The 15,015-nt window shown below is 40.8% G+C and overlaps 1 protein-coding gene, 1 long non-coding RNA gene and 2 other non-coding genes across 5 annotated transcripts in view; 2 read left to right on the top strand and 2 right to left on the bottom strand.

The window, feature by feature from the left end:
• LOC132989517 (uncharacterized) overlaps positions 1 to 15,015 on the bottom strand; it is a 216,555-nt gene that overhangs the window by 20,182 nt on the left and 181,358 nt on the right. The window lies entirely within an intron of this gene.
• Positions 1 to 15,015, bottom strand: part of sema3h (sema domain, immunoglobulin domain (Ig), short basic domain, secreted, (semaphorin) 3H) — a 67,314-nt gene that overhangs the window by 20,182 nt on the left and 32,117 nt on the right. For both annotated transcript variants that reach the window (XM_061057204.1, XM_061057205.1), the window contains exons 4-8: positions 14,046 to 14,165; positions 12,643 to 12,736; positions 12,108 to 12,227; positions 10,788 to 10,933; positions 9,606 to 9,720 (exon numbers count right to left, since the gene is read on the bottom strand). In XM_061057204.1, the coding sequence (XP_060913187.1) occupies positions 9,606 to 9,720; positions 10,788 to 10,933; positions 12,108 to 12,227; positions 12,643 to 12,736; positions 14,046 to 14,165 (595 nt within the window). The remainder of the gene's footprint in view (positions 1 to 9,605; positions 9,721 to 10,787; positions 10,934 to 12,107; positions 12,228 to 12,642; positions 12,737 to 14,045; positions 14,166 to 15,015) is intronic.
• On the top strand, positions 8,677 to 8,749 carry trnar-ccu (transfer RNA arginine (anticodon CCU)). The gene has a single exon. It is a non-coding gene; the product is annotated as a tRNA-Arg (tRNA).
• trnam-cau (transfer RNA methionine (anticodon CAU)) lies at positions 8,756 to 8,827 on the top strand. The gene has a single exon. It is a non-coding gene; the product is annotated as a tRNA-Met (tRNA).

Genomic DNA, 15,015 nt, shown 5'->3' with positions numbered 1-15,015 from the left:
ACACACACACACACACACACACACACACACACACACACACATGCACACTTCATCACAAACACTGGGGGCCTGATTCACTAAGAATTGTATAGATCCAAGATTTGTACATCATTTCCTCTGCTACCTGCTTCATCTCAATGTCATATTCACTAAACAATGATATTCAGGCGCAAAAAATGCCCAGTAGTTTGTGCTGCCCTGGGCTGTTTGTTCTCGTTTTGCGTCAGAATGTGGAGAGATGTGTTTACAACAAAGTCCCTGAGTGGAACAACAACTAAATAGAAAAAAAACAACAACAACAACATTTGCATCCTTGTCGAGTAAAACAGCCTAAGACTGTCTCCACAAGTGGATGAAGTGTCGAGCCACTGACAGCCCCAGAGTGATTTAACACCTGTTTATATCAATAATATGTCAAAGTCATATTTACAGACTCTATTTCTAGATGATCTATTTTAAGTCATACGGAGGCAGAATTGGTTGCACAGGGCTGTTGTGACGTTGTTAGGGAATCAGACGCTTTTTGCTATGAGGCCGATATGCAGTTTTTCCCTGAATGGCTGCTAATGGTTCATATAAATAAGTGCAAATTGCACCGGCTCAAAGAGAACGCTGTTTGCTCTGTAGCGCAGTAAAAGGCATCTACAATGTATTTTTGACTAGTTTGTACACGTTTGGCTGGCACAAAATCCTAGCCATTCTTTTCACAAATCAGGCCCTAAGTGCAGAATACAAAAGGTTAATCGGATTTGTCTGTAATCTGAGTGAAAAAGTTTGATGGTTCACAAGGCTGAAAGCAGGAAGGAGTGAAGATTGAAAGTTCTTCGATTCATAAAATACAGCCTCTTAACCATGTTGCTGTTCCAGGACAACATCTTTATGTCTTCTTTTCTTTCCCTCGTTTATCTTTGTAACCACAACTTCTTCCTCTGGCCACTATCTTTGAACAATAATCCTTCATTCTGAGCTGCTTTCTTTTGTCTAAATCCTCTTCTCTCTTTCTGTCGCTCTCCTTATCTGCTCATCAGGTGCTCATCCCACCTCCCTCTCTGCTCAAATCCACCTGGCCGTTGCAGAATCCCTCTGAGAGCCTCTCAATCTCTTTGTTTCTCACTTTCACCGTCACCCACCCCAGTCGCCATCCCTCCTCCTGTTATCTCTCCATCCCTCCATCTCCCCGTCCATCTGTCTGTCTGGCCTATTTTCTCCCGAGGATTGTTCTTGTGTCTTCCTCTCTAAACAAAAAGAGGTAGTGTTCCCCTGAGGGGAGATAGTCTTGTCTAGCCCGCAGACCTGCAGCTTCAGCCCCTATCTTCCTCCTCCTCCTCCTCCTCCTCCTCCTAATTGTCTGTCTGTAGCCCCCCAGGCGATCACCCCTGTCCTCCATATTTTCTACTGCTCCCTCTTTCCCTCCCTGCCCAACCAACCTGAATGCCAACATCCACCACCTCCTCCTCCTCCTCCTCCTCCATGGTCATTTTTCTGACCGCAACCCCTGCCTTTATGTCCTTACAGTAATTCGCCAATAATAGCCCTGCCTCCATCTTGTCTGGTTCTTTAACCCCTTCAGCGATTGGCCCTTTTCCTTCAGCCAAAACATATTTTTTCACCATTACACATTTGTTCCCCTCCGGCCATCGCTGCTATCCCCATTTCCATGTCTGTTTCAATTTTACCATTAATGTACGGAGAGAGAAATCCATTTGAAGCTGTCTACTCTTCCAAGGTGGCACTCAAGGACATTTATACCCTCTCTGGTCTCATAAAAGGCTGTTTTCCTTTTTTTCAAGATGGAACTGATTTACCAGAAAATCTACATGAGAAATAAAACTCAACATTTTATGTTTTATTTTCTTTGGATAGGCTCCTTCAATTTTATGATTACCATTTAAAAAAGCTCTCTCCACCCATTTAGAAAAAAATGTTTCTCTGAAACTCTTCCTTTAACCTCTTTTAAAGATTGGTAATCTATCCAGCAGGATGTGGCACTTGGCTCGAACATGGCTTTAACTTTTAAAAGTGTTACAGTCTGTCAAATGGGAAAATCGATTCATTTGTTCCCCTGGGATCTCCTTCCTGTTGTTTTCTCCTGCTTCCTCTTCCCTCCCTTCACTTTTCGATGTCTCCATCTCCTCCATCCCTCCCTCCCTGACCCCATTCCACTCCTTCTCTCCCCCTTTGTCTACCTCCCATCAGCCCTCACCCCCTTTTAGCTTCACTTCACATTATTAATCCCCAATACCTTTGGGCGGTAGTGTTTCCTTTCCTTTCTCTCTGTTGCCTTTCTGTCTGCCCATTGGACCAATTTATTTAAATGTCACACTTCTGGGTAGTGTTAGCACAAAAACCTGTGTTTTACACTGAAGAGATAAAAGAGAAAGTGCTACCACTGATGATTGAGAACCTAGACTGGATTAGTGAACAAGAATTGGTCTGGAACCTTCTCTTCTTTATATGTTATGATGTTATCAATAGGATCAGAGAAAAATTGCGCCTAGATGCTTAAACCCATTGGAACATCTGGATATGTGACGTAATGTTGGGCTGCCAGGCATGGTGGCTAACAATACAATAAATTCACTTTTGGTTCAGCATAACACAAAGACGTTTAACATGACCTAACTATATAAATATTTGTTTGTTGTATGAACTACAGTCCAGATTGTCTAAAAGTGATGCGACTGCAGATTCAGAACTAGGGCCCAACTGATATTGGATATTTGGGGCTGATACCGATATTAGGGACAGGAAGAACTCCTAAAACCGATATATTGGCCGATATCTTTCTTAGACCTATGTTCAATCTGTAGAGATAGATAGATAACGATATACATATTTATTCTGTTGATCCCTCAAATGAAGTTATCATACACTTGTGGAAAATAAAAATAATGAAGACATGATGGTCACTCAACTGGACATTAACTGTGTATGTATTTGCATCATTCCTTACGCCCTCTGCTGGTGACAGCCAGAAAGATAACTGCTAGTGTAATTCAAGGATACTCAAATGAAATGCTAGTTGACTGGTGAATAGGTCTAGTAATATCTGCACATATCTGCGATAAAATTAGCCCATACCGATAGCCACTTGATATGCTAACATTGGCCAATATTATCGGCTGGCTGATTAATCGGTCGAGCTCTATTTAGACCTTTACCCCAAAAAGTTGCAACTGGTCCAACCTGAATTAAGTCAAGAGGAAATCTGGAACAAGAGAGGAATCAGAACAGATCAAAACAAATAACTTCAGAAGGGAGGCTGTAGTAAACACTTGCTAATGTGAAGGTACATTCTGCCTTAGCCTCAGCAACTTCCACTGATGAAGTTTTAACTGACCTTTAAATACCAGCCAGCTTTTCTTCATCACTCACTTGGTTCTGTTTTCTCACTTTCCCCTGTCCTGAAGCCACCATTTATTTCCAATCCTCTTCTAAATAACCTATTTCTTCGTTCTCGCTCATCTCCTGACCTTCTCTTTTCTCATCGTCTCTCCTCTGCCTCTGATTTCTTCATCTTCTTCTCCTCCTATTTCTTTCTTCTCTTATCTGGTCAACACCTCGTTCTTTAACCTCTACCCTCCTCTGACTTGTCCTACTTCATCTATCCCCCCTCACCCTCTTTTATAATCCCTCCTCCTCATACGGCCATCAACAACCTCCTCCTTTCTCCCTTTAACTCTCTCCTCTGTTTCTCCTTCTGATGAACTGGGCTTCCATTCAAGTGTTGTCAAACAAGCTATGATGAATTAGAAAAGCTGAATAGAGGAGTCACAACATGATTAATACTCTCCCCTATCACAAAACAAGTTTTCAACCCCACTTCAAACAAAGAGTGTTTTTGTTGATGAGGTAATTATGCAGTAAAAAGTGGGAAAGCATTTGTCAGATGAATGGGTCAGGGTTGGGCGTCCTGATGGCTCAGTCTTATGTATCACTGATCTATCTACATTATCGCCTCTTCATTCTCTCTCTTAGCCTCTCTCTATTACTCAGTAGTGCCAAAGTCAGCACCAAAGGCAAAAAAAGAATGGCCTGAAGATGAAGTAATGTTGCAGATAAAACATTCATTTCCAAGAGAGGTCACACCTGCAGTGCATGAATTCAGCTTTCATCCATCATGGTTGTAGGGTCAATATAGAGATTAAGAGTCGAAGAAGTTTCATTTTTTCAAGAAAAACAGGAAATATTTTGGACAGTATCAAACATCACCGACACTGGACAATATAAACACTAATACGTTTCTAGTGTCCACATGTGTAGCAATAGATTCTCACTTACAAACCTGGAGCTTCTTCAGCCTGTACCTTGCTGAAACAGATTTGTTTCAAGCAGAGGAACGATACATCTTTGAACTAGAAAAGAGAGAATTTGCCTTTGTTGCTCTGCTGAGTGCAACACTGTGGTGGCATGCTTTTGTTATAATGTCAAAAGACAGGGGACGCTAGGGGGCTGTGAAAACTTGAAGGAAAGTAGGGGGAGGGAGGGGGGGAATGGATCTATGTGTTCCTTTTCTACACCGATCTTTCAATTGAAAGAAATAAAACACCACTCATTAGCCAATCAGAATTGAGAAGCTGCAGTGAGTGACACTGATTTATCAGATAAATATATTTACTGTTAACATTAATCAACAGTAACAGTAAGACAGAAAAGATCACTGACTGTTCACAAAAATACATCGAATTAAGAAGTTTTATTTTTTTGCTATTGTAATGTACAAGGAATTTAAGTAAGAGGGAGGTCTCCTGTCAGAGACTAACCCTATAGTGGGGTCCTTAGCATTGCAACATTTGGGAAGCCCTGGTCTAGGTTGATGTTTTAGCTGCGTTGAAAAAAAAAAGTTTACTGATTGGTTATAATATTTTAAATGAACTCGGAACTATTGGTATTTATACCAACTGATACCAATTTTTTTATGCAAACATCCAGACGGTTGGTGAGTTTTTTCTCCAGATCTCTCTCTCTGTCCTCTCAGTAACCCTCGGCTCATCCCCCTTTCTATTTCCTTTGTTATCTCTACAATGGTCAATGTTCAATTTATCAACCAAATTCTTTTACTCCGTCCTTTGTTGCATTTGCTACAGACCGAGGGGCTGGGAAGATGACAGTTTATTTTTTTCATCTCCCTGGGCTTAATTGGTTAAAACTTGAAAATATATTATATAATCTTCTCCTTAAGCTTTCTTCTCGTGTCTTTTTCAAGAAGTAACCCTCTGCCTTCAGTTCAGTCCCACGCTTTTCCAGTGACGTCCTTCTTAACATAAATACCTCTTTATTCCTTTCCGGCATCAGTGGGTGATGCAGTGACGAGGATATGGGTGCTGTCTTATGTCTGGAACATTGACTCTCTCTCTCACACACACACACACACACACACACACACACACACACACACACACACACACACACACACACACACACACACACACACACACACACACACACAGACAGAGCGAAATAAATGCCCAAAATGCATGAAAATACCTCAGTGTCTCTGGTGTTATGACTCAGAGTCAGGCCACAAAGGACCGTCTCTCTCCTGCTCCAAAACCTCATAGCATGACATCTCCACAACAACAACAACAACCACAACACGGCAGCAGTAAATAGCGGAGAATCCTTCCCTGTGGCAGTGGAAAGAAAATCTATCCTCCATGAGAGGGAAGAAAGTAAACACGAGCCACTTCCACTCGACTGTTTGGTTTGGAATAATTGTGGTTCAATGATGCTTGACTTACAATTTCACACAATGAGCTACATCGACAACAAGAGCCAGACACATCACTTTAACAGTGATCCTAATGGAAGTGAACACAGCCTCTACAACAACAGACAGCAAAACATCTGGAAAGCAAACTCAAAGTGATCCTGTGTCATAAGTCAGTCCATCAAAATCCTGATGCTTGATCAAATAAAAAAGCCTACAGGAAGACCGAAAGTTTATCATATATGTGAGTCAGCCACAAAAATGCAATACAGGAAAGAGATGTGAATAAACTATTTAAATGGTCTTAAAATAACAAAAAAAAAAAAAAATACATAGTTGTAAACTTTAAATACAGAAGCATGTTGTGATTTGCCCAGGCTTGATCATTGTGGTTATTCATCATTCAGGGCTTTAAAACACAGTCAAAGCTATAAACAATGGACTCTGTTAAAGATGTATTGTCATTCATTCTCAAGCTGCCTCTAAAAGTTACGATTCATCAGACATAGCACACACACACACACACACACACACACACACACACACACACACACACATACACTGTGTTTTTTCAGGAACTATGTAACCTTGAAATGTTCTGAAATGAAAACCACCCCATTCTCTATCTGTATTACTTAAAAAAAAAAGTTCTGATTTATGACTGGTGCAGTGCAAGTAAATTGTTTGGCTGCATGAGTCAGTGCTCTCCAAGATGCGTTCTTTTTTCAATTTGATGCCTCCAAAAATGTGATAATTTCAGTCCTGTCCAAAATCAGATACAGTTCTGTTCTGACCAGTTCCAGTTATTGAGACATTGTTGCAGAAGTTAGTCATATATTTATGTAAATACATTTTATATACTGTAATCTATCAGCTATTATTGTGCTTGTGCAGATTCAAATGTATTGGGCTGTCTTTTATCAACACCTCAAGTCCTTTTTAAATTTCTAATTCATTGAATTATAATGTAATTTAATGTGACAGATGATGACATATGTGATTCTATTCAGTAAAATAAAACAAATCTGTTAAAAAATACACACAAACACACACACACTCACAGACAAACAACCAGGTGGTACCCGCTGCTTCAATAAAGGACCCGCAGACAGTCGGGGGTTTATGGGATTTGTAGTGTTTCTGTGTGGTGGAGCGTGGCATAAACACAACACTGACAGCATTCTTAACCTGATGGGTTAATCTCCTGTATATGGGTTTGTGGTTTTGTTTGTTTGTGTGTGTGTGGGTGGGTGGGTGTGTACATGTGTGTGTGTGCGCTGAAGTGTATTCACAAACAAGTTTTCCCCCCTTATCAGATGTGTCAAACGTGGTCAGAGGCATGCTGTGTAGAAATGTTTATGCTCAGGACAAGTCCAAACTTCCTTGTGTACACAGACAGGCTGTGGCTCGAAATGTGTGTAACATCTCTAAAGATGTATGTTTGTGTGTGTTTGCATGTGCGTGTGTGAGCAGAAGAGTCACGTCTTTTACCCTGAGAATCTTCTGTTTACAGAGACAGCAAAGATAAGAAACCAGTCTGCTCTCAAAATCCCCTATACCTCCAGTTCACTGCTTTCTATCTGCATTTCTGAAATGCTTATATGTTGAAGTCCCATTGGCCTTAAAGATGATGAACTGGCCTCCAATGATTGTTGGTTACAGTCCCTTCTGATATGACAGACAGCTACATGGTGCAGTGGAAGAGCAAAGGTTCCACAACGAAGAGGTTTATCACTTGAAATAATCCAGTGTTTAATCTATTAAACTAGATGCTGCTAGGCACAAATAATAGAAACATTACACAGAGCTAGTCCAATAATATAGTTCATGCCTTAATTAAGATAAAAGACAGATTTCCCAACATTAAGTCAAAAGTCATTAAGTCTTAAAATTCCCATTAACAAAATGTCCACAAGCATAGTGAATGTGTGCATGATGATGATAACACTACTTGTTTACAGGTAAGGCCTCTTTTGCTCTCACAATGCTAGCACAGCATAAAAATCACACACTGGCGCAGCGATATGATTGGTTTAGGACTGGTTCAGTATAAAACCAAAGCCAGAGTTACACCCGAGCTTCCTTATTGTACTATAGCAAAATCTCTGTATAAGGGCTTTTGCACTTGCAGAAGATTCCTGACAAAACTCCTGATATTTGCCAGGGGAGCAAATAGCAGAATATTTCCCTAGGACTTCACCCGGAGTTTCTCCTGCCAGACCCCTAGCATGAATCCGTGGAACTATACGTAGCATTGATATTAAGGAAAATATTCTCATTATAGCATCCTATAGCAGACTCTGTTGCAGACTCTGTCTCCCGCTGTGAGGAGCATATGTGAACAGCCAGTTCAGGAGAATAACCGGAGCAGTCCTGCTGAAATGATCTAGATATTTTCAGGAGTGCAAATGTGAAAACGGCTTTAGTTAAGCATCTTACGACGCTAACATTTTCACAGTTGGTTCTGATGTGATTGCACATGTGAAAACAACTTATGAAAAGGTGTTCAAGTCCAACTGAAGATCTCTGACATGATACTCTGCTTCAGTTTTCATGGAACGATAGCGCAGTGAACTTGTATAAGCTAGTTTCCTGGGTGAGTCATACACCTCATTGTGTCTGAAATTGATTATCTTTTAGGTAAGGTCTGCTGGAGAATTTTCAAAGGAGGTCTGAATGTAGATCTATCCTTCAGCTGTAAGCATTTATAGTTTTGAATGCCCTGACACAGTATGTGGCTTTCCAGAAACAAACACAGCAGAAAACAGTCTGTGCTCCGGGCCTAAGTGTTGTTCCTTCACTATATAACTGCTTTTTGTCTCTCGTTGGCTGTTTTCACTGCTCTGCACATCATGTCGGCTCCCTGCTGTTTATGTCCCTCTCTGCTTTGTCTGCGTATTGTCTCTCTCTTTGTATTTTTCCACTGGACCCCAACATAACGCCTGCCTATTGTGCTACTCACACAAGCCCCAGTGGCCTAATGGATAAGGCACTGGCCTCCTAAGCCAGGGATTGTGGGTTCGAGTCCCATCTGGGGTGGTTTACAGCAGAGTGGCGCAGCGGAAGCGTGCTGGGCCCATAACCCAGAGGTCGATGGATCGAAACCATCCTCTGCTATCTGTATTTTATCGGGAGATGGGCTCCTTGACGCTGCAGTATTGATTGTGTTGCAGCACATTTGCCACTCTCACTTGGCGTTCATACCATATAAGCCAGCTAACTCCAAACCTACAAACTAATGAGCATTTTGATAAGTACTGGAGGTTTGATGAACTCATGTTATTCCCAGAACAGTTTAAAAGACACCTGTGTGCTTATGTGGGATCTTTAAAATGCTATACACAGAGAGTACTGAAGCATGCTGCCTAATTTGCTCAAAATACACATTAAGACTCACGCCTACATGGACCTGCTCCTAAACACACACACACACACACACACACACACACACACACACACACACACACATTGAGCCAACAGGAGGAAACTGGCGCAAACCCTTGATAATGAAAAAACCCACAGAAATTGAAAGTTGAGGCCAGTTGCCGTGGTTACCAAGGCTGAGGAACGAAGACGAACCCAAGGTGACCGACAGGGCTGTTGATCACCGTGGCAACAGTGGAGCCCTGCATACCCACACACACAGACACGCACATACACACACGCGCACAGGAACACACTGTTTAAGCGTTAATCGAGCTCTGAGTTTCTGAAGTCTGTAAACTTTCCGCTGTAACCTCGAAACATTTGAGTAGGAAGTTCAAAACTCCGTTACAGTTTCATACTTATAAACACAAACACACACACACATACTGGCTGAGTATCTTAATGAGGCGTGTCTGATTTGTTTCACTGTGTATGTAACATGTGTCACATGTTGTTTGTATGTACTCACGCAGCTGATCAAAGTGTGTCTGTAGGCCGTCTGGTCCTGGAACAGAGCACACCATACGAGCCTTCTGGAAGGTGCTCCACTTATTCACTAAACTCCTCTGGCCTCCGATGTCGTTCTACACCACAAGAAGTCAAATTAAAATTTGTCTTTAGGTCAAACGTAAATCATTGTTCTACATTATCCTTACTAACGCAACCTACGTGGACCTAAAAAGATCAGATTATGCAAATAAGAGGTTTAATCAGTTTACATTTTTATATAAAAATATTTCATGAGAACCATTTGATGATCAACCACATTGAAGGAAAAAATAGGACATTTAACAGTCAGAAAATGCTATTTATAAGAGTTATGATACTTAATCATCTGAAATGAACAGTCAACTAAACTGCTGGGAGATCCAACACATACATTTAAAGGGGACATATTTAAAAAAAAAACACTTTGACAGTGTTTTTGAACATTTATTTGGGTAACCTGAGTGTCTACTGACCCACAAAATGTGAAATAAACCCATCCAGTCCTTTGTTTGTGGTCTGCATAAGTCTTACAACACAGAGAAAAATGCTCTCCTTGTGATGTCACAGTGGGATTATGGTAAATAATCTCAACCCATGGACTCCACCCCCAGCCTAGAGCAAAACTTTTGAGCAGGTCCGCCATTTTCGGGAAAAACTCAGGAGGGGCTCATTGCATTTAAAGAGACACACACACCAAAATGGAGCGTTCTGAGAGAGCTGGTTTATACAGGGTCACAAACCTCCTCTGCTGCTTATATTTTGACCAAAGCACAGCACAGATGTATCACTTAGACCACAGGGGGACTGTTTGAAAAGGTAGAAAAGGGGTATAATATGTCCTATTTAAATAAAAAATGTAACACTTATGATAAAGGTAATGTAATAAAGCTGCAACTTACAAATCACTGCATAAAAATCTGATTATTTTCTAAATGAATTGATCATGTGTGAGGTTTCCGACATCAGAATTTTACTTTGATGTGCAAAGCCATAAATGTTTATATCATCAGACACAGGCACTGTGCAGCACGTACAAACGCTACCTGTTCAGACAAACACATGTTTACATAAACTACATGCACACAGTTTCTGATATGTGTAAACAAACACACAGAACTGGTATCTATCTTACTGTTTAGAAAAAAACAAAACCTCTCCATACCTTGCACACTCGAGCAACTCTGGAGTAGAGCACCTTCCCAGCGGCCCCCTCTGCCTCCTGAGCGCGCTCAGTGAAGAACACGTAGACCTTATCGTCTTCTGGGTTATCAGTTTCAGACAGCGGCGCTACCCGCACAAACTGGGCATCTGGATGGAAAGACAGGTAAACTATCAAATCAGCTGCAGCGCGATCTACCTCGGCTGATATGGAGGTTATATGCATGTAGGAGTGAACAGAGAGTGATAGAGATAGAGTGAAGGGACGGTGGAGGTTCACTCTAGTTTACAAACAGCAGAACGAGTCAACATGTATCGAGTTGTTATCAGAAGCAGACGTCAACATACTGGCCTGAGAAGAAAAAAAGAAAAACAACTGGACATGCAGCAGGCGTGAGAATGTGGAAGATTTAGAGCAAAAGACATTCAGCGTGGTTCAGAATAGTCAGTTTACACAAACAGGAGCAATGAGGAAGATATCTTACGATTAGAAACCAAGGAGACAGTTAAGAAATAGATGAAGAAACAGAATAAACATTAATGATGTAGTTATTGTATGAAATTAAAGCTCCTGTGAGGAGTTTTTAGCAGGTTATGAAACAGACTGAAATGAATGTTGATGCCACTATATGACATTCAAAAGGAGAAGACCATCAGCATGACCTTTGGACATTTCTATTCTGTTGTATTTAATATTGGAAACTGCTGCTAGGGAGTAGATTCTTGATTAGTGAGACATCTGACAGTTAAAAAGAAACCAGAGGGAGATTTTTTTATCGTTAAAAATCACTAATTTTGACAAAAGACAAATCAGCAAAGAGATAGATATAGATATATATATAGATTCTCATTCTTATTTTTGATATTTTTAGTGCTGATTTACGTAACGCCACAATTTCCCAGTTTGGGATCAATAAAGTAATTCTATTCTATTCAATAGGAGGTACCACTTTATCATCAGGGGCATTACAGGAGCTTTAAATTCAAATGTTACCAGAAATATATCAGCTGTTGAAAACAGTATCGTGCTACGTGTTATTGTTCTAAACTAACTATAAAAAAGATAATCGAAAAAAAAACTTGGATAGCCTTTTACTGAATGCTGAGCTTTTTATTTTTCTGGCCTTTTAATGAAAAATGGTTGACGTGTAATTCTAATATCTGCAGATTCTAAAAGGACATGGCGGCGCTATCTGAGAATTCCTGCAGTAATAAAACTACGTTCATATGAAGCGACTTCTACTAGAATCCTTTGAGATAAGTTTCAGAAAGAATGAGCTTCATACTTTTTAGATTCCTAATTCATAAATAGATTTGCACTTGCCCTGCAGCCAGGTGGAGTCGTACTGCTCCGTGCGGATGACGTGACGATTTCCCAGACTACGGAAGAAGGCGGAGTCTCGACTCATGAAGTCTGAAGTGATTCCAGCATACAGCTCCCCATCTACACAGAATAATTAAAGGGTTAGGTAGACCTGTGCATGGCAGAATGTATTACAATCAGATAGTTTGGTATACTCACAGTGGGTCTTCATACTATGATATTTGGGGAATAGAGGATGACTTGTGATCTTACACAGTTTCTGGGGTCAAATTAGTTTGGCAAATTAGGAGTGGTTCTGATTATAACAACACGTTTAAGGTCAAAAGACCTTTTGAGTGCATGTTTTCTAAACTATCCAAATCCAGTTTGCCTTTTCCCCATTAACTGTGGAAACATGATTCATATTTTCCTCACTGATCATAACCATGACGTGTTCTGCAACAAACTTTTTGTTAGGTTTTCCATTTAATTTATTCTCCGGATAAACACTGGTCATCAACACCTCACTATATGATTGAAAAAACGAAATACTCACCAACAACGGCTGAGGCTGTTTTCTGGATTGGGTCATAGGGACACTTCCCCTTCCCACACTCTGTCTGGCTGTAGGAGAGAGTCTGGTGCTCCGACTGTCAAAGAAAACAGAGACAGAGGTCACTCAGACGGACAGGGAGAAAATCCACTGGACAGAAGACAAGAAGCAAGAGGAAACAAGTTGTTAAGGAAGACTCTTTATTTCATTTGAACCACTTTTATACTATTACTATTACTGGAACACATCAATTCATTCTTTCTGTAATTCATTCTATAATTCATAATTGAATATGTGTGTCCACTGATTCTGTTCCAAATGTCATCTGAACTACCCTGCCACACCCACACATACACACACACACACACACACACACACACACACACACACACACACACACACATGCAAACGCTCACAGATTGAGCAGATAATTGAGGGTAATCGGGCTAAGTGGAGGGATTTCAAAATGTGTGAAGTTCAGTCTTAAATCAGTCAGCACCACCAGCTCCTCTAAGCTTCACGTCTGAACCTCTCTGATCTCTCACACGGCCTTTCATGGGATTAGCTCTCTCTCACACACACACACACACACACACACACACACACACACACACACATGCACACATCCACATACTTCAGACAGGCATGCACACAGCCTCAAAAATGTGAACACAGGAATGTGAGGACCTGCGCACATAAAATCACACACAGTCTCTGATCCAACACTCACAAAACTGCCTACACACAACACCACAGACACACACGCACACACATGCAACAATCAACTGAGGCAATTTACAACCATTAGCCTATTTCTGACAAAATGATAACCCACATGTGTCTACATGTTGAGAAATGACCAGCCTAATCAGTATGGAATAAAGGACACACACTTTCTTGGGCTCTAGAGTTTCATGTACATTAACGTTGACATAAAAATGTCAAATAAAAAAATCTCCTGTGTGCGGTCGCCCACAGAGTGCAGCCTCAATGACAAAAAGTACACTGTATATATTACAGACAGATGGCACAGGTAGTGCCACTGGTGGATATGTGGGTATAGGGGCAGACACCACACGTGATATTTCAGAGCTCTGCTGATAGGACTGTGGATAGGGGCTACGACTGGGAGTAAGAACACACACAGAGGATGGTGGCTGATGAGGAAAAAATGTGTCTTCTGTGGATGCAATATGTGTCTGACCTGAGCTTCATAATTATGCATTCGTCTGGTTCATTTTTAACATCTGTTTTTTCCCCCTTGTGATGCTGCTCATTCTGCCACTCGTTCACTAACTGAAAACAGATGATGTGAATGTGCTGCTTTCACAGTTTAAGGGGAAATTGAAAAGACACAATGGAGCATTTCCAGTCTATGTGAAAGGTGGCATTGCTTGCAATAATACCTGTTGGAAGACGCCGGTGGGTATGAAAGCACAGCGAGGGTTGAAGGCTCCAGTGCCACAAATGTACAGGTGAGTCTGGTTGAAAGGCTGCAGGACTCGCAGGAAGTTTGCACACTCCAGCTAGAGACACAAACCATGAAGGGAACACAATGTTAGAATACATGAAGAATGCAGTGTACTTTATTGGTGGGGGAGGCTTTATAGTCCTTGGTCAAATTTTAAACACCATGGCAGCAAAGTGAACATTACGTTTAGGGCCTGACCATTATGGGATTTTTTGGGGCCGATACCGATATCAATATTGGGGGGAGAAAAAAATCTAATACCGATAAATTGGCCGATATCTTTCTTAGATCTATTTTCAATTTGTAGAGATAGATTTCGATATATACATTTATTGCGATGATCCTTAAAATGCAGTTATCAAACACTCGTGGAAAAGATTTATAAATAAGACATGATGGTCACTCAACTGGAAAGTAACATGTACGTGCATCACAGCTTGACACTCTGGAGAGTGATAATGATTGTTGTAATGTGCTGTATGCACACTCTGCTGGTGGAATCCAACGATACTCAAATGAAATGCTATTTAACTGGTGAATAAATCCAGAAATATTGGAACATATCTGCGATAAAATTAGCCGACATCGATAGTCACTTGGTAATATCGCCCGATATTATCGGCTGGCTGATTAATCAGTCGGGGTGTAATCACGTTTCTCTTAATAGGTAATCTTGTGCAATTAAAAAATAAAGATTAAACTATTCTACAGCTACAGAGAACATGCATTTCTCAAGATGCACTGAAGCATAAGCATATTCACATATCAGATTTGTGTGTTGCCCGATGAGTGTCACATGCTTTTAATCTATTTTACTAAACGTGATATCCTGGCCAGCATCAGAACTCTCTTGTTTGTTTATTGTTTCTACACCAATCAGATTCATTCAGTTCCGCTCTGGATTG

The sequence above is a fragment of the Labrus mixtus genome, chromosome 15 (genome assembly GCF_963584025.1).
Source record: "Labrus mixtus chromosome 15, fLabMix1.1, whole genome shotgun sequence".
Taxonomy (NCBI): domain Eukaryota; kingdom Metazoa; phylum Chordata; class Actinopteri; order Labriformes; family Labridae; genus Labrus; species Labrus mixtus.
This window is presented reverse-complemented; position numbering and strand designations above follow the sequence as displayed.